Source organism: Pelodiscus sinensis, chromosome 1 (genome assembly GCF_052426305.1).
Source record: "Pelodiscus sinensis isolate ZL-2025 chromosome 1, ASM5242630v1, whole genome shotgun sequence".
NCBI classification, from domain to species: Eukaryota; Metazoa; Chordata; order Testudines; family Trionychidae; genus Pelodiscus; species Pelodiscus sinensis.
Window position 1 is genome coordinate 156,141,922 of NC_143052.1, and position 18,184 is coordinate 156,160,105.

The following is an 18,184-nucleotide window of genomic DNA, read 5'->3' on the forward strand; positions in this document are numbered from 1 at the left end:
AACAACTACATGGATGAAAACGAATGGAATCTGGCAACCACACATGTGGGTAACAGTAAACAAAATGTCTCACGGACCTCACATAGAACCCCAATGGGATGCAACAGCCCTTGGGCCGAGAGTTACCCACCACTGACATAAGTGCTGTGGTGTAAGGTTCAGAAAAGTAACCAGTGACTCTAGATGCCCAACTAGAGACTAACTTAATAGAACCATGTCAGTTTATACCAGCTGAAGATGTTCTCTATATTTTTAAATTTTTTCTAACAGCATTTGTAAGTAAAACATTTTAAGTGTGGTGTCATTAAAATCAAAACAAGACGTATATAGAGTAATAATTTTTCATTAGAAATATCTCATGGCTCTAGCATTATAAATCATACAACTACATTATTGCAGCTGAGAAATTAAAACCACAAGTCCCACCTGGGCATAATACCAACAAACATGACTCAAATAAGATTAGTCTCAAAGCTCTCAACTTTAGAAATAAGGGAATTACCGGGTTTTGTCTGTCGTATTTTTGGAGCATCAGATATTTTGAATCCAGAAGAAATAATCTGCATTTCATTAGAAGCTATGGTAAAATAAATAATCAGGTCTTTATTTGCTACAGGTAATTGGGAAAACATGACACAGAACTATTCCAGCACACCCAGTAGGTGCATGCCTGAAGCCAGCAATATAAGAAGCAGCTGATATCTTAGATACAATTTCATAAATAACAGAAAGAAACATTGTGGAAATACAGAAAGGACCTTGGAACATGAATACCCTCAGCTATGTCCTGAAACATCATGAAGAATCATGTGGCCAAGGAAGACAGAAATAAATATCCAACAGTGAAAGTTTATCTGCTTGGTAAGTAAGCAAAGACAATTGTGATTTAGTTCTCATACTAGCATCCTCTAAAGCAGTGCAGCCAAATATAGTTAACCTTGCCAAAGAAACTGGAAAGGAAAAAAATGGGATTAAAATAAATTCAAAACAAACCAAAACAAAAATCATACACAACATATTCCCCTGAGCTTCTGAAGTGAGGGAGATGTTTTTGTGTTTGAAATTCTGGAAGCTTGTTTGGAACTGCAAGGGGAAAAGGGGAAAAAGAGAAAGTACAACATTTATGTGAGTCAGTAGAAATCTGGAAAAAAATGTTTGTTAATACTTCTGGTTGTCTTTGTATGGTGTAATGGAAAGAGAAACAAAAAGACACTTTGTCATTACATTCCGGTGCTGGTGAATTCAATAAAACACTTTCCTTTATTACTCATTTATATACCTACTAAGTACAGAGTTGCATATTTCATCCCATGTCTATTCATATCTGCATCCCTCTCTGGAAGAGGAGGACTAATTTTTAAGTAACTAGGGACCAAATTTTCAAAAAAAATCTCTGGACTTTTTTCATAATTTTTCATAGATTTGTGTGTATAATAAAGGCAGTGAATTTAACATTATGACATTTCTTAATGCAGAATTTTTACAGCAAGAAGACTGTGGATGCTGCTCCTAACAATAAAATGAAAATCAGAGTAATTGTTAATGGAGAAAACACATTTTTGCAACACAAAAGTTTTTGATCAGGATTTTGTATAGGAGACATTTCTTCTAAAGGAAGAAAATAATGACTGCATGCCATTATTAACCCATAGTGAGTCATAACTAATCACACATATGACTGTTTTATTTTAAATGAAAATTTGATGCCATCAGATTGAATCTGCCTTGATTTTTTATGTTTTGAGTATTTTATACACTTAAATTGGTTTTATTATATAACACAAAACTTATATAACTGCTGTTTTAACAACAGGAGCCTAAAGATCATTCCTAACTTTACCTATGTAGATGCACATTGCTTTCACCTCAAAAATCTGATATTTTACAAGTGTGTTTGTTAATTTTTCAGGCAATTTTTCACCAAAAATGGAGCACATGACATTCTGCAGAGATGTCAGTAGCATAGCACCTCAAATTGTAAATACAATGTGATATTCTTTTTCTGAAGGAATCTAGTGAGATGAATTTATTATTTTAATGACCCTTACTATGCATAATCCTGTTGCAATACCTGTGATTTATAATGAACATTTGTTTCCATGTTATAAGCAATGCATTACCAAGGAGAATTTCGCTGAAGAATTGTCTTGAGAGAAAACCAAGAAACTTGATGTTTCTTTGTATCTCTAAGGCAATATTACTAGCGCTACAGCTGGTTACAGACATCAAGAGACATACAGACAACTTGGAATTCAGTAAAGGACAGGACAGAATATTACTTTAAAAATTAGAATAACTGGTATACCTATCAAGAAAACACTACCCACAGTAGCCGTAGCAAGGCCTGGATAGATTTCTGTACTACATATAATCTGCAATATATATAAATTAGTAGCTGTATATGTAAATTGACAAGATTTTCTGTGGAACTGCTCACTTCTGAAGTGTTGTTGTAAAAGGTAGGAGAATTCTGGAGTGGAAAAAAGCAGCAAATACTATATATTGAAGCTAAGAAGTCAAATTAATTACCCAGTATGTTTTGAGTTTGTGCCAGTTCAGGTTTAGGAGTTGAATTTGTTTCTTCAAGGCCACTCTCAGTTTCACTGTGAGCTGGAAAAAAAAAATCTAGGCTTAATTTTGAATCAAGAGCATAAGAATGGCCAGGCTGCCAATGATCCATCTGGTCCAATTTCCTATGTTCTGACAGTGGTCAAGGCCAGGGGCATCAGACAGAATGAACAGAACAAACAGTTCATCATCATGTAGTCCATCCCTTTTGCTTTCTTCCACTCTGAGCTCCCAGCACACAGAAACAAGGGACAATTAAGAGCAGGGTTTTGCATCCCTGTCTATCCTGGCTAATGGCCATTAATGGACCTATCTTCCATGAACTTATCTAACTTTTTTTAACCCTGTTATAGTCTTGCCCTTTACAAACATTTCTGGCAAATAATTCCACAGACTGAGCATGCATAGTGTGAAGAAGTACTTCTTTTTGTTGGCTTTTAACCTGACACCTATTAATTTAATTGGGTTACCCCTATTTCTTTTGTTATGTGAAGGAGTAAATAAGATTTCCTTATTCACTTTCTCCATGCCAGTCAACATATTATAGACCTCTATCTTTTCCTCCTTTAGTCATCTCGTTTTTCAAGCTGAAAAGTTCCTGTCTTTAATCTCTCATACAGAAGCTATCCCAAACTTAATAATTTTGGGTACGTCTAAACTCTGGTATCCCGAAATAGCTACCCCGTGTCTTCACAAGCCTCCTTTTATTTCAAAGTATTTTGAAATAATGCACTATTTCGAGACATCCCTTAAGGGATGGTTAAGAGAGGTCTAAATAGTGCATTATTTTGAAATGTGGTGCTATGTAGATGTACCACATTTCAAAATAAGCTATTTTGAAATAGAATAAAAATAAAATACGTAATTTGCATAGTACAAATTGCGTATCTCATTTCGAGTTTAGGGTGATACATAGATTCACCTTTTAGTTCAGTGTTTCTTAAACTTTTTGAGACCATGGAACACCAAACAATAATATTTTTTTATGCGGAACACTTATGAAAGTTTTCTTCAAAAAAATAAATTGTTGTCAGACCAAAAAAGACAAAAACAAAGAAGTAACAAAAACAAAGAAGTAACAAAAACAAAGAAGAGGTCGCGGCACACCTGCGAGTTGTTCACGGAATACCAGTTTTCCGTAGAACATAGTTTAAGGAACACTGCTTTAGTTATTCCTCTCTGTACCTTTTCCAATTTCAATTCTGTATTTATTCCATTTATTTTACGATGGACCATCCAGATTTGCATACAGTATTAAAGATCAGAGCATACCCAAGATTTATATAGTTGCATTGTGATATTTTCTGTCTAGTTACCTATCCCTTTCCTAATGGTTCCTGACTTTCTTGAGCGTGTTGTAACAGTTAACTTAGACCCCATCATTTTGTATGTATAGTTGTGATTATCTTTTCCAATATGCATTACTTTGTATATATCGACATTGAATTTCATCTGCTATTTTGTTGCCAAGTCACACAGATTTGTGAGGCCCTTTTGCAACTCTTTGTAATCAGCTTTAGACTTAACTATCGTGAGTAATTTTGTATTGTTTGGGAATTTTACCACCGGTTTATCCCCCTTTCCCAGGTCAATTCTGAATATGCTAAACAGGACTGATCCTAGGACAAATCTCTGGGGACATTGCTACTTACCACTCTCCATTCTGAAAACCGACCATTTATTTCTATCCTTTATTTCCTATGTTTTAACCAGATATTGATCCAAAAGAGCACTTTTCCTCTTATCCCATGACTGCTTACCTATTGTAAGCCTATAAACTTTTAAGAAATCCTTGTAATCTTTTGTTTAGTCAATGTCCATAACCTGTGTGTGTGTGCATGCATGTGTGCTTTGAGGAAGCCAACAATCTATGCTTTAGGATTAGAACATCTTCTCCAGTAGAACAGCTTCACTATCATTAAAACCCTTAACTTTGATTGTACAAGTGAAATTCAACATGGATAGGATTTTGGATTTTTGGCCCCCACTTCTCCTCTTGCAAGCCTGTTCCTGAACTTTGCTCCTCTGAAGGTAAGAAACGTTCATTTAATTTTAAGACTAAATATGCTAATGGCCAATTTATATCCATTTGTTCTTGGACCAACACTGGCACTTAAATAGCAGTGAGGTAAGGAGTTTATTTAAATTATTACTCTGATGTATTTCTAAAGAATAATCAAATCTCCTCTCAGCCTTCATTTTATTAAGCTAGAGAAGCCAAGCTCCTTAAATCTTCTCTTGTAATGCTTTTTCTACATTCCTGTGATCATCCTAGTAGCCTTTCTATGCACCTGTTCCATGTTTCTTAAACATGGGGGACTAGAACTGCACACAATTCCAGATGAAGTCTCCCCAGTACCTTGTACAATGGTAACAATTCTTCCTTATCTCTGCTGGAAATACTGTGGCACAGGCTTACTGATAGGAGAGGCTGGGAGGAGAAGGTGGAAGCAAAGGGGTCAATTGCCCTGGGGCCCAGAGCTCCTAGCACTACCGTTGCCACTACTCCATGGGCTCCTTTGAACTGCTGCCAGAGCACCTCTCCATGTGGCTCTGGGGATTGGGAGGGAAGGGGGACATGCTGAAGGCTAGGCTTTGCTAAGGGCTGACTGCCCTCAGCTCTGCACCTTCTGACCAAGGCCTTGTGCGTGGTAGCTGTCAGCGCTGCTATGGTGCAAAATCAGAAAGATGTAACTCATGTGCTTTAACCTAACAAGAGGGCATAAATGACAATAACAAGTAGTTCTTTAAATACATTAGGAGCAAAAGAAAGAACAAGGAAAGTGTTGGCCCTCTGCTTAGTGAGGAAGAAGAGCTAATAATTGATGATATCAAGAAAGCAGAGGGGATTAATCCTTATTTTGCTTCTGTCTTCACTTAAATGGTTAAGAAAGAGCATGACCAGAGGCTCAACACAATTCATATTAACAGCATGGCTAAGGAAGACAAGCCACAACAGGAAAAGAACAAGTTAAAATATCTGAAATAAATTCCAAGTATTCAAACTTGCAGGGCCTAATGAAATTCATCCTATGGTACTTAAGGAGCGAGCTGAAGCAATCTTGGAACCACTGAATAGTATTTACTAGTGAATAGTAAAGGAAACAGCTGATGTGATGGATCTTGATCTAATGAGGCTTTTGCCACAAACCCACATGTTGTCCTCATAAACACAGTATGGCAATTCGCTGCAGGCCTCACGCTACTTGTCAAGGTAAGCTGATGATCGACTTCCAGAGAGGTTGTTTACCTTGCGGTCTGCAAGCACTGGTGAACCATGGACAATGGGAGCTGAGGGCATCTATACCTGCAGCTGCTAGGTAAACAACCTGTCTGGCAGCCCACCAGTGGCTTATCCTGATTATCCATGTACCCAGGGTTACATGTTGCCCAACACTGCAATAGTGAAATAACCTTAGGTGTAATTACTATAAGGTGGGTGTACAACAGTTGAATGACCATAATCAATGAGTTTGTTGTCAAACTAGCAAGGAGTGTGTAGTGAAGTTACCAAGGGTATGTCTATACTACAAGGCAAAGCTGAATTAAGATACGCAACTTCAGCAACATTAATTCCATAGCTGAAGTTGAAGTAGCTTAACTCAGATTTTGGTGCTGTCTACACAGCAGGAAGTTGAAGGAAGAACACTCTCCCTTCAACTTCCCTTACTCCTCATGAAAGCATGGCTACGGGCATCAACAAGAGCGCCCCTATCAGTTCAAATTAGCTTAACTAGACCACTAATTCAAACCCTGGAAGATAAACAGCGTCAGCTTCAATCCTCCTCTGTGCTGTAGACGTACCCCCAGAAGACAGTCCTGCGTCTGATACTATTTAATATTTTAATTAACGACTTGGAGAATGGAGTAGAAAGTATGCCTATAAAATGTGTGGATGACAAGAAGCTCTTTTTAAATTCCACATCTGTGAACAGAAGAGAGATTTCACTGGGGCAGTCTTTGGTAATCCTCACTCCACAAAGAGCTATAAACGTAATATTTACCTAGTGTGTTCAATGATAATTCAGGCGTAGGTGCTATGTTAGGTTTCGTGGATTCCAGTTCACTTTCATTGTAATCTATGAGAAGAAAGAATTATTTTTTTCTTTCAATAAATCACTACACTTTGTCCACAACCCACTAAACAGGCTTCAAGCCAAAACTGACTAGCCAGGTTTAAAAGCTGAGTCCCAAGCAGTTATGGAGCCATTATAAAAACTATGTTTCAATATTTTTTGCTACGAAATGAAAATCAATGCCACAAAACCACATATTACAACACATGCTGCTTCAGCTTCCACAGAAATCAGCAGAAGTGTTGCAACTGACACAAGTGAAAGATAGTCTAGGTCCTTACAGAGAAACCAGATCAAGCAAATTAAGTTTCTGAAAGCTTGGGACAAAAAGCCACTAACTAAGAGGGACAGAAAGACAATTTTAAAAGAAAGAACCACCATGCTTTTCTGAAGTACTTTGAAGGTTAGCAAGTTGCATGGTTCAATGCGAATTATATAAAAAAGAACAAAACACACTCCATTATTCATAAATGTGGGCTATTTTTAAAGGGGTACACTGTTTTTCCTTTTCATAAGATGTGTGAAGATGGCAGACAAGTTTGATGAACAATATATATCATAAGCTAAAGTATTTCAGGTCTGTCCACAATTAGAATAAAACAAAACAGGCTACTTGATGTTTTTTTCGTGCCTTCAGCAGAGACTCTGGGGAGGAACACTAGTCATTTTTGTAATAAAAGGGGCTCAGAGAGCAGCAAATGCAAGGGTTAAAATGAACATAGAGAAAAAGATGCTTTTACCTGAAGATGTGTCTGATTTTTCTGAGGCAGCAGGTACAGTAGGTTTAATGCTCTCCTGAAATGATTCAATGGTAGCTACAAAAAAAAAAAATAATTAACATAACTGAGTGAGATGAGGCTACTTAATTTCATGGCACACAAGGCGGCAAGAATGGGTTTAAGATTTAAAGTATTTACTTGTCACCACATTCCTGGATAATAAAACCTGAAATGGAATTATAGTGGTGGCTCTAAAGAAACTCGCTACATGATTAAGCAAGCTATTACCAAGATTTAAATGCATTTTTATAATAAGTACAAGAGAGTACGATGGACTGAAATAACAGTACCGCCGACTGAAATAACAGTAGATATCATTTATTTGAATAAATGTACATAATGTTTTACTTAATCCATAGTTGTTGTATAGGTATACCCCCTTTGCTAGAATTCCTCTTTGAGACAAAAGCCATTCAACAACAAGGGAGTGTGTTTACTGGTCAGAGCAGGGAGATTTATGTCCAGCAACTTGTGCCAACTCACTGTGAAACACAGGCACGCAGCTAAACTATTCTGTGGCTCAGTTTTATTATCTGTAAAATAGTGTTAAAATATTTACCCACCTCAAGACATTGCAAGTCTTAGTTACCACTTTACAAGCTTCAGAAAATAATTTGCATGAAAAATGCCATATCGGAGCAAAGTATTATTGTTATTCTCCTTATTATTTTCACTATGCTTAAGGTGTTTTGTTGGTAATTAAACCAAGAAAATTTATTGGGAAAGGAGCCTTAAAGAAATGTATTCATATTAAACTTTTAAAAGGGGGGAGGGTAAGACATAAGACAGCATTACGAAATTTGGGTTGTTGTGTTAAGAGAAAAAAATTCCGAAGTTGAAAATGCTGAGAAATGAGGTGTGGAAGAGATCACATCACAAAAAGTCTCACCATCACATTTCTGATGAGAAAATTATGGGATGTGTGGCTGACAAAAGCAACAACAACAAATATAGCCCTTCTGGCAGAATAGCATTAACAGTTTTGATTAGTAAAATTGGAACAAAAATACAAACAAAAATCAAGGCGCTAACAAAATGTGCACTCAACTATACAACCAGTTATCTAGCTTACTGTTATATCTCATCCCTCACCCTTCATTTGTTCATTATAAATGTAGCTTAAAAGATATTTGATGTATCTTATCTTCACTGTACATGTTTCCATAGCTTGTAAAAACACTAACAGAGATGTAGCCGTGTTAGTCTGATCTTGCTGAAACAAAAGACAGGACTATGCAGCACTTTAAAGACTAACAAGATGGTTTATTAGGTGATGAGCTTTCGTGGGCCAGACCCACTTCCTCAGATCAAATTCTGGAAGAGAATTGGCATGACCATATACACCAAAGGAATACAATGAAAAAAATGAAAAAAGTGAACACATTATAAAACTGACAAATCAGATTTAGAACAGAAGAGGGGTGAGGGGAAGGGCTAGTATCTATGAGATAACGATACTAGGCGCGATAATTGGGGAAGTTATCTTTGTAATGGGTAACGTAATTAGCATCTTGTTAAGGCCCATTTGTAAAGTATCAAATTTAAGCATGAATGACAGTTCTGAGGTTTCCCTTTGTAGTCTGGTGTTAAAGTCTCTTTGAAGTAAAATACATGTAGTAAGATTGTTCAGACTATGCTCAGGTTGGTTGAAATGAATAGAAACTGGTTTATCTTTGTGAAGGTGTTTGATGTCTGATTTGTGGGCATTAATTCTTTGGCAAAGTGTCTGAGAAGTTTGTCTAATATACACAGCAGAAGGACACTGTTGTCATATGATGGCATAAATTATATTTCTGGATGAACAGGATGAATATGTGTTGTTGATCTTGTAACTGACGTGGTTAGGTCCAGTGATGGTATCACCAGAGTAAATATGTGGACAAAGTTGGCAACAGGGTTTGTTGCAAGGGAAAGTTCCAGGGTTGGTATTAGTGTGGTATGGCCTGTGGTTGTTGGTAAGAATCATCCCGAGGTTAGGCGGTTGTCTATAGGAGACTATGGGTCTGTCCCCCAGAGCCTCTGTTGGCAATATGGGATAACAAGTCCATAAAAGTAAATATAAATATAATCACCTCTGAGGTAGACAACAGCAGTTAGCACACGGCATGCTGTACAATGTTGGGAAAAGGCAGCATCTCATTTTTAATACATATGTGCAAATACACACAGTCTATATGTAAAGCAAGCATCAATGGGAGACTAACACTGAAGGTGATAAGATGATTTCTTGAATTGTATTCTTATGACTATTTTGTGGACACTCACTAGTTTGCATGGTCAAGGCACTATATAAAGGATTACTTAACATTTTAATTTTGACCTACCTTACTCAACAAATTAGTTTCCTATGAGTATAACATGCTTTAAGAGAGTATTGTAGCCATGTTCTATCATGCAACAACTTTTAAACATCGATGAAAGCAGAAATGTATCACTGTTAGTTTGACCTTCACAGGGAATACAAAAACAATATTTAGATATTTTAAAAATTGTTGACACGTGGGAATCGAAACCGAAATTCTTGCTTGAATGCACAGTACTTCAAGTAAATGTTAAATGTGGCTAGGCAGAAATGCCACACAAACATTGGCATATGACTTCAAAGGATGTTTTCAAATTAGAATGCTGGCAACTTAGCGAAGTATACATTAACAGAAACAAAGGGCAGAACTACATGACTGTGGTGCTAGTGTTCTGAATTCTAAAAATATCTGAAATAGGGTTGCCAGATAGTTTCACAAAAAATACCGCACACGGTGGGGAAAAAATTGGATGAGCAAAACAAACAAAAAAACCACACACACAAAAAGACACGGTGGAGAAAGAATGTTCCAAGCGGCCTTCAGTCTGAGAAAAACAGAAATTACTGGACATTTTCTGTGGGGTTTTTTTTTTAACTGGGCACATGCCACAAATACCGGGCTGGCCAATACCAGACACCTAATCTGAATGGAATGATTACTGCACAAATTAAAAACATTGAAATATCTCTGAAGGTGAACATATGAAAATATAAAACGTATTTTAGTAAATAAATACAGATAATTATAATAATAGAAAGTGTAACTATGTCTTTATTTGGAAAAAAATTAATATACAGTCAGTATTTGCCAAGAGTTAACATACAGTTGTATTTGAAATGCCACATTATCCCTCTATTTCAAAATTAGGAAATAACTGATATTCTGTGGTATTTGCTTGCAAATTATGATTTTTTTTTCTGAGTGGCACTACTGTACAGAACATAAGTGTACACAACCGCTGAATGTATAAAGGGAAAAATGAACGGAGAAAATGAAGAATTGGCATATATGTGAGCTGCATGCCTATCTGCTTATTTAAGATATGCACAAAAGCCATGCATAGGATTTGATTTAAAGTCAAGGAATTGAAGTGGATGCAGCTGAAGTTGTTTTGAGAGAGAGAGAGATTTATTCTTCGAATCATTAGGAAAGATCGAATAAAGAATAGTGCAATATATTTATCATGATGTAATACTGAAGATGGATATCATCAGAAGGCTTAGGAACTACACAAAAAGATGGTTGGTCTTTAATACTTTGACTCAAAAAGTGAATATCCAGAAAGTCATAGTATTTTTGAAGCCCCCTCCCTTCCCACCAAATTATTAAACTAGCGGTATATGACACTGTTGTAAGAAGGGCTCTTCATCAGATAGGAAGTTGTTGTAGATCTCATTTATTTGGGAAGGACATGTGGAAATGGTTTATCAATGAGAAGATGTTAGATAATGAGATGTGCACATGAAAAAAAGATGTAGATAAGGATTTTCTCCTCTAATGCCCACAATCGTTGGCACAAAATATACATCCCAGAAAGCTCACCTGTTCAAAAATTACCAATGTAACTGATTATTTTGAAGTATTCCAGTAATAAGAATGATGACATTAAACAAAGTGAAAAATATCATGTCACTGAAAAGCAGAAATGGGAAAGCATTTGTGACAAATAATTTGAGACTGTTTCACTTCTTTTCTGTTCATTGATTGTTTTTTCATATGGGCCAGTTATTCCTGACTGCATCATTCATAATTATTTACCAAATTATTTCTATAATTATGAGTCTAGATTGTTCACAAAAGTGTAGCTGATATTCAGTACTCTATGTCTGCGATTGATGGGACACACAAGCCACTTCTTTTTCCTCCTGTTCCCTGGTTGGATGCATACAAGTCTCATGACCAAGTCTCCAGATCCAATAAATATTTATGTATTTGAGAAAGTAAATTTTATCTATACATTTGCAATATACATGTATAAATTATTTCCGTAATCACTCTGGCTATTGAACTCAATTACTAAAATATCTGTGAAAAGTGAATACAAAAAGGGAAATAGTAAAAATTAATTATTTTGAAAATTTTAAAAATAACCCATCCATCTCTAGTTAGAAATCAAGTGCTCAGTCTCTGTACTCTAAACAGCTATGGTTAATGCCTATGTGCAAAAGTGCCCTACTATTCCTTCCAGTACTTTAGGATAAATATAAAGAACAACTGAAAGGCAGACTTGTCTGTCCCACTTCAGACTGGAATTTTGGCAATAGTCTTACCTGGAGGTTGTAGAATAAGAAGTCTGCAAATGCTTTTAGTGACTAAAAGATGATGATAATTTCATCCAGAAGAGAGTTGGCAATCCTTATGCGTTTTTGCTGCATTACTACATTCTACATTTCTTTTATTCCCTCTATACTCTCCAAGAGTGCAAAAATCTGGTGAACCACTCAGTTTTGAATCTCAATACTGGACTGACTTAAGCTGTAGATAGCCCAAGGAATTTATTGTCCACAATATTCAACATACTGCTACAGAAATTATTTATTAGAAGTCCCACCAAATAAATTGCATTTTCAACTTCAATAAACTGTCTGGTCTACCTTCAAGACATTCACGGGGCCAGGAATTTTAAATGGTGAATAGAAATGCAATGTCTTTATGGGAATAAAGTTAGAGATCTTTAAAAAAATAACGAAAACTGAGCACATCTGATCAGTTGTAAAGTGGTGCTTCTTCAATGTGCTCTGGTATACAAGCAGGACTGAATTTGCTACTGTCAGATACATAACACAATTTTAATGCTACATAGTTTGAATTACTTTAAATAGAAATTATCAGGTGATTGTTAGTAATAACAATAATGGGTATGTCTACACTACAGTGTTATTTCGAAATAACACGTCTACACACAAAATGCATTTTGAAATAGTGTTTTCGAAACAGAGCATCCACACTGAATGGACACTGAATTGCATCGAAGGCTGGCCAGAACCAGGTCCTGCAGGGAATCAGGTCAGGAGTTTATTTGCATGGCTGCTGCCTGAGGCTATCTGAGGCTTGTGCTTAAAGGAACCCCCCTATCCCCCCAGAGAGCCGGTTCTCAGCTTTCCCTGCTTGCTTGCCTACCTCTATGAGGGACAGCAAAGCATTTGTGTCTCTGTGTGCACTGGTTACCCTCACTCGGGACACCACAGCACTCTGCAATATGGAGCCAGAGCTGACCCTGGACATTCCCATGAACGTGTTGCTGCGAGCCTGGCTGCACTTTCTGCAGGCTACCATCCGGGAGGTCCATTGGGGGGCTGTCAGTATCTAGAAGGCCCTGCAGGAGAACTTCCACCCTGAGGAGCACTAAGAGCCTCCTTGGTCTGTCCCACTGGGGCTTGTGCCTCATTCCTCCCTCATGTCCTTCCACTTACCTTCCCCCTACCCCCCGACCTCCTTCCTGATGTCAAATAAAATACACATATTTTCATAAACACAAACTCTCTTTATTTAACAAAACGGGGGGGGGGGATGAAACTCTGCTGAGACTAGAGAAAGAAGGCGGGAGAGTGGAGGAGAGAGGATGGGAGAGGGGAGGGGGAAACCTGGGAAGAGGAATCTGGAAGGGGGAAGCAAGGAGAAGAAGGGGGAGGGGAAGCTCAGGGCTCAGGGTTGGGAGTCTCACCAGACCAATTTGATTTTCATGCGAATCTGCTCTTGGGTTCGCATGTGACCTTAGGTGGCCAGGCTGGCAGCTATCATGCCATAGACGACCGTGTTCCTCCATCTAGTGCGGAGATCATGGACCTTGGGGGCATCCCCCCCAAACCTGAGTAAGGCCCACCCTGATCTCCACCCTGGACAAGTAAGGCACCTGCCTTCTCCGGGCCCTGTCAGGCTCCTGAGAACTGGCAGTCAGCTCCTGGGGAGCAGTGGAGGGCTGGCTGCCAGTGGCTTGCTGGCTCATGTTTTGGGGCCACTGGGTCAGGGGCAGTGACTGCTGGCTCTGGGCTGGCAGGCTTGGAGCTGGCACTGGCACTGTGGCCAGAGTCAATCCCTTTAAGGGCTCCGGGGAGGGGAGGAGGGTGAGGAGTGTTCTTGGTTGAGGCTGGAGTGGCCACCAGGGCACCCTGGGAAGGCTGGAGGCCCCTTAATTAAAAATAAGTGTCTACACGTCACTTATTTCGAATTAGCTATTTCAAATTTGGTGTTATTCCTTGTAGAATGAGGTTTACCAAATTTGAAATAAGTGCTTCATTATTTCGAGTTTATTTCAAAATAGCGCTTTGGCTGTGTAGATGCTAGTAAAGTTAATTCGAAATAACAGCTGTTATTTCGAAATAACTGTGATGTGTAGACATACCCAATGATATTTCATCACCCATCAATGTAGGCGGAGCATCTTGCTAAATTAGACAACTGTGCTAATCAAATTGATAGGATCCAACCCTGTAACCCTTAACCATATAAAAGATCCCATTCATTTTTGTAGGACCAGTAGTATAAGAGTATGTATCTCACAGAAGGGTTTTTCAAGGCCAAGCTCTTATTTTTAAATTTCATTTTGCTTATATTCTATGTGAGTTAATGGGTATTGCAGTAATATTCTTTCTTCACCACCCTTTCACAGCTAGCCAAACGAATGGAGCACTACAAAGAGAGACTGTGCCACACAGACACAGTTCCAGAGTAAGATCACCAAATGCTTCTGCAAAGTGCATTATCATTTGTAGTTCTCTCATTGGATTTTGCCCCAAAACAGAAAATAGAAATTCAAGTACAGTTCTGTCTTTCAGATGAGAGATATAAAGGTGGCAACTAATCCAATGCACTAAACCGCATAGCGTACATTCTATGACGGGGAACTAAAGCAGGCTTTAAACTCAACAGTGGTCAGGGGACAACAGGCACACTTACAGAAGTGAGCTTAATAAATCAGTCTGTGGAAGATTATACTGCTAACACCTGCAATTCTGATGTAGAGTAACAGCTGCAATTGTTCCTTTCTAGTACTTGACCTTACCGCCCACCTCAAGTATACTTGTTCTAGCAATGTGATGCTATTGCTGTTGCTAGGTGAGAATATTAATGTAGCATTTTGGAAATTAGAAATATTAGAAATACCAGCTCCGAAATGCTCTCTGATGGTGTAACCCTTGAGCAGTACAAATCCTAAAACCGCTAATGAGTTCATATATACTGCCCCAGACATGCAAGAAGAATGACAAGATGCAAGGGACATTATTTAATTAGTGATAGAAATGTAGCCATGTTAGTCTGGAGTAGTTGAAACAAAAAATAGGACTATGTAGCACTTTAAAGACTAACAAGATAGTTGAATAGGTGATGAGCTTTCGTGGGCCAGACCCACTTCCTCAGATCAAATAGTGGAAAAAAATTGTCACACCCATATATACCAAAGGATACAATTAAAAAAAATGAACACATATGAAAAGGACAAATCAAATTTCAGAACAGGAATATAACTCACTTATAACTCACTTGGTTAGGTCCAATAATGAGTTATAAGATCAAGAACACATATTCCTGCGCATCCAGAAATATAATTTATGCTATCATGTGCCGAAAGTGTCCGTCTTCTATGTACACTGGACAAACGTCTCAGACATTTCGCCAAAGGATCAATGCCCACAAAACAGATATCAGACAGGATCACAAAGAAAAAACAGTTTCTTGCCATTTCAACCAGAAAGGACATTGTCTCAATGACTTGATTACCTGCATCCTGCTTCAAAGGCCTTTTAAGACTTCACTTGAAAGAGAATCCTCTGAACTGTCATTCATGCTTAAATTCGACACTTTACACTCAAGTTTGAATAAAGATGCTAATTATCTTACCCATTACAAAGCTTCCCCAATAATCAGTCAAGATGCGGATCGGTCGACAGGGGAAGGCATAAGGGAGTGGCCGACAAAGACTTCCCCTGTCTTGACTTGCGCGCTGTGTCGACGATCAGCTGAGCCAGCACAGCGAGGCAGCCATGTTTATTTTAATGAAGCCGGGGATATTTAAATCCCGGCTTCTTTGACTATGTCGGGTAGCCTAGTTTACTCTGTCGGCAGAGGCATGTAATCTAGACATACCTTTAATGTTCATGTTCTATAGCAAGTAATAAACAACTTGAAGAGACAAGTTTAACATACAATATGTTGTGTAGGGCAAACTCATGTACAGGGGCACCAGTTCAGATTTTGGTGGGGGGAGGGGGGAAAATGATAACCTGTGCATGCTATGATGGGGGGAGGAGAAGAGAATGAGAGTATGGGGGGGAGGCGTGAGCAGTGTTACTAAGCATGCTTAGTACAAGCCGAACACTAAATGGGGTACTCTCCTCCCACCAATCTCATTCACCCTTCTCCCCACCCCACATCATCTCTATCTAGGGGCTACTATAGGACTGAAAATTCTACTTTTTTTGGCAGACAACTTAGCAGTTAGCTGACAGGAGCCCGGTATCTAATTCCTATATAAAAGAAAGAAAATTAAATAAATATTAGACGCATTCAGCTCTAACATTAACGTATTCTGACATCTTGTGGCAAGTCACTTAAGGGACACTGGTTAGGGTTAAAATTTTCATGTATATTCTTACTCTGTTACTAACTCTGTGGAGAGAGACAGATCCCATCAGGACTCCTGGGCTCTATCTCAGATCTGGAAGGGGAGTGGAGTCTAGTGCATTACAGCAAGGGGGAAGATAAATTTCAGCTCTATATAAGAACATCAGAATGGCCTTACTGAGGGAACAAAATATTTCTTGTCCGCTCTCTTATGTTTGGCCTGAGAGGAAGCTGGTGTCTGCCAAATCTCATTTGCGGTTTCTAGAATTGCGTCGTCTAATGGCAATGCCATTTTGGATTTTTGTGATGGTTGAAGATTTTTCAGGAGGCGGTGTCATTTCTGCTGAACCTCACTCAGTTGCATTTCTTGCGACTCCGCTACTCTCTTAAAGAGGTCATGGACTTAACAAATGTCATCTGTGGGAAAAGAGTCAATAGGAAAATCTGCATCGTCCGGTGAGGAAGAAGATTGGTCAGTCAGAGACTGCACTTGGGACGGCGTATGCTCAGATGCCGGTGGTTCTACTGGGCTTGGTGTCATGCTGGCAGAGGAACATCTCTGGAAGGTGTAGGTGGTCTGATAGGGGGTTGAGGAGGTGTTGGTAACCTAACACTACTATGTGATCGCTGTTGGTAGTGTTGCAGAGAACTTGAAGAAGAATGGTTTGAAGAACAGTGGTGCCAGTAGCGGTAGTCTCGATGTCAATGGTATCAGTCATGGTAATACCCTCTTGGGGAATAGTCCAGAGAGCACCTTCTTCTAGCCCTGTAGCAGTATCTGGAGCACAAAGATCGTGTGGGTGATCTAGGAGATCGAGATCTGCCTGTCATGCTGTAGTGGCACTGAGAAAACAGAGGCTGGTGACCGCAGTTGTGAGGAGAAGACAGCTGGTTCCAGCCTTAGAGAAGGCATTATTATCCTTCTGGATTTGTGTTTGGCTTTCCCTGGAACCGGGGAAGGGTGTCCGCCGGGCTGTAGTGCATGCTGTACCGGTGCCGACGATGGAATAGGGGCAGCGCTGTTGTGTGCAGTGCCGATAATTCAAGTGAGCCCAGTGCCACTGTACTTGGTGCCGTTGTGACAATTGGTGCCAAGCTTGCTGTAGATGAGCCACTCGTGAATGGTGCCGTAGTGCCCGGGGCTATCGGGCTCCATGCCGCTGTGACTGCGGGTGTCGGTGCCGAGATCGGCGCCGATGGTGCCTTAGTGGTCAGTGACGCCAACTTTTGTTTTGTCAGTGCCAGGGTGGAGTGAGGCCGTGTAACTGTGGCCGGTGCCAGAGCTGATTCCCTATGAAGAGTCAGACTCAGCTCTGATATGCTGCGTCTTGTTTTGTGCCTTTCAGCATGTCGGACTACGGTCCATCCTGAAATACCAGGCTTATCTCACACTTCTCCGAGAGGAGGATGAGTGTTGGACGGGTGACTTCTTGCCCGATGGTGCTCCTGCGGACGTTGGCGATCTGAGCAGCCCGGTATCAGTAGGCTGAAATGCCTTACTGAATAAGAGCATTTTAAATCACAACTCGCGGTCATGCCTGGCCTGAGCCGTCAGCTTACTACAGTGCGGGCATTTCTGAGGGATATGACACTCGCCCAAGCACTTTATGTAGGTTGAGTGTCCGTCCGATGCCGGCATTGTGTCGTGGCATGCCACACATTTCTTAAAACCAGGAGACCCCAGCACGTCGGAGATTTTTTTTTTTTAAAGTAAACTAAGAGTTAGTAAATGACTACAGCCGGTCCCCGAGTTGCAAACGGTCGAGTTACATCTGTTCGCATTTATGACCAAAGCTCTCATGGAGCGGTCATAAAGGGGTCCCCAAGTTACGAACGCAACCCACGCTTAAAAACAGCGCGGTCGCTATGTAACTCAATGGGGTCTGAAGAGGAACTG

General features: G+C 39.4%; 1 protein-coding gene across 40 annotated transcripts in view; it reads right to left on the minus strand.

Annotated features, from left to right (window-relative positions):
• ABI3BP (ABI family member 3 binding protein) overlaps positions 1-18,184 on the minus strand; it is a 320,664-nt gene that overhangs the window by 137,078 nt on the left and 165,402 nt on the right. For 33 of the 40 annotated variants that reach the window (XM_075907457.2, XM_089772857.1, XM_075907405.2 and 30 more), the window contains exons 11-14: positions 7,385-7,459; positions 6,573-6,647; positions 2,530-2,610; positions 503-577 (exon numbers count right to left, since the gene is read on the minus strand). In XM_075907457.2, the coding sequence (XP_075763572.2) occupies positions 503-577; positions 2,530-2,610; positions 6,573-6,647; positions 7,385-7,459 (306 nt within the window). The remainder of the gene's footprint in view (positions 1-502; positions 578-2,529; positions 2,611-6,572; positions 6,648-7,384; positions 7,460-18,184) is intronic. The other 7 variants (XM_075907587.2, XM_075907502.2, XM_075907487.2 and 4 more) reach the window with 3 other exon arrangements.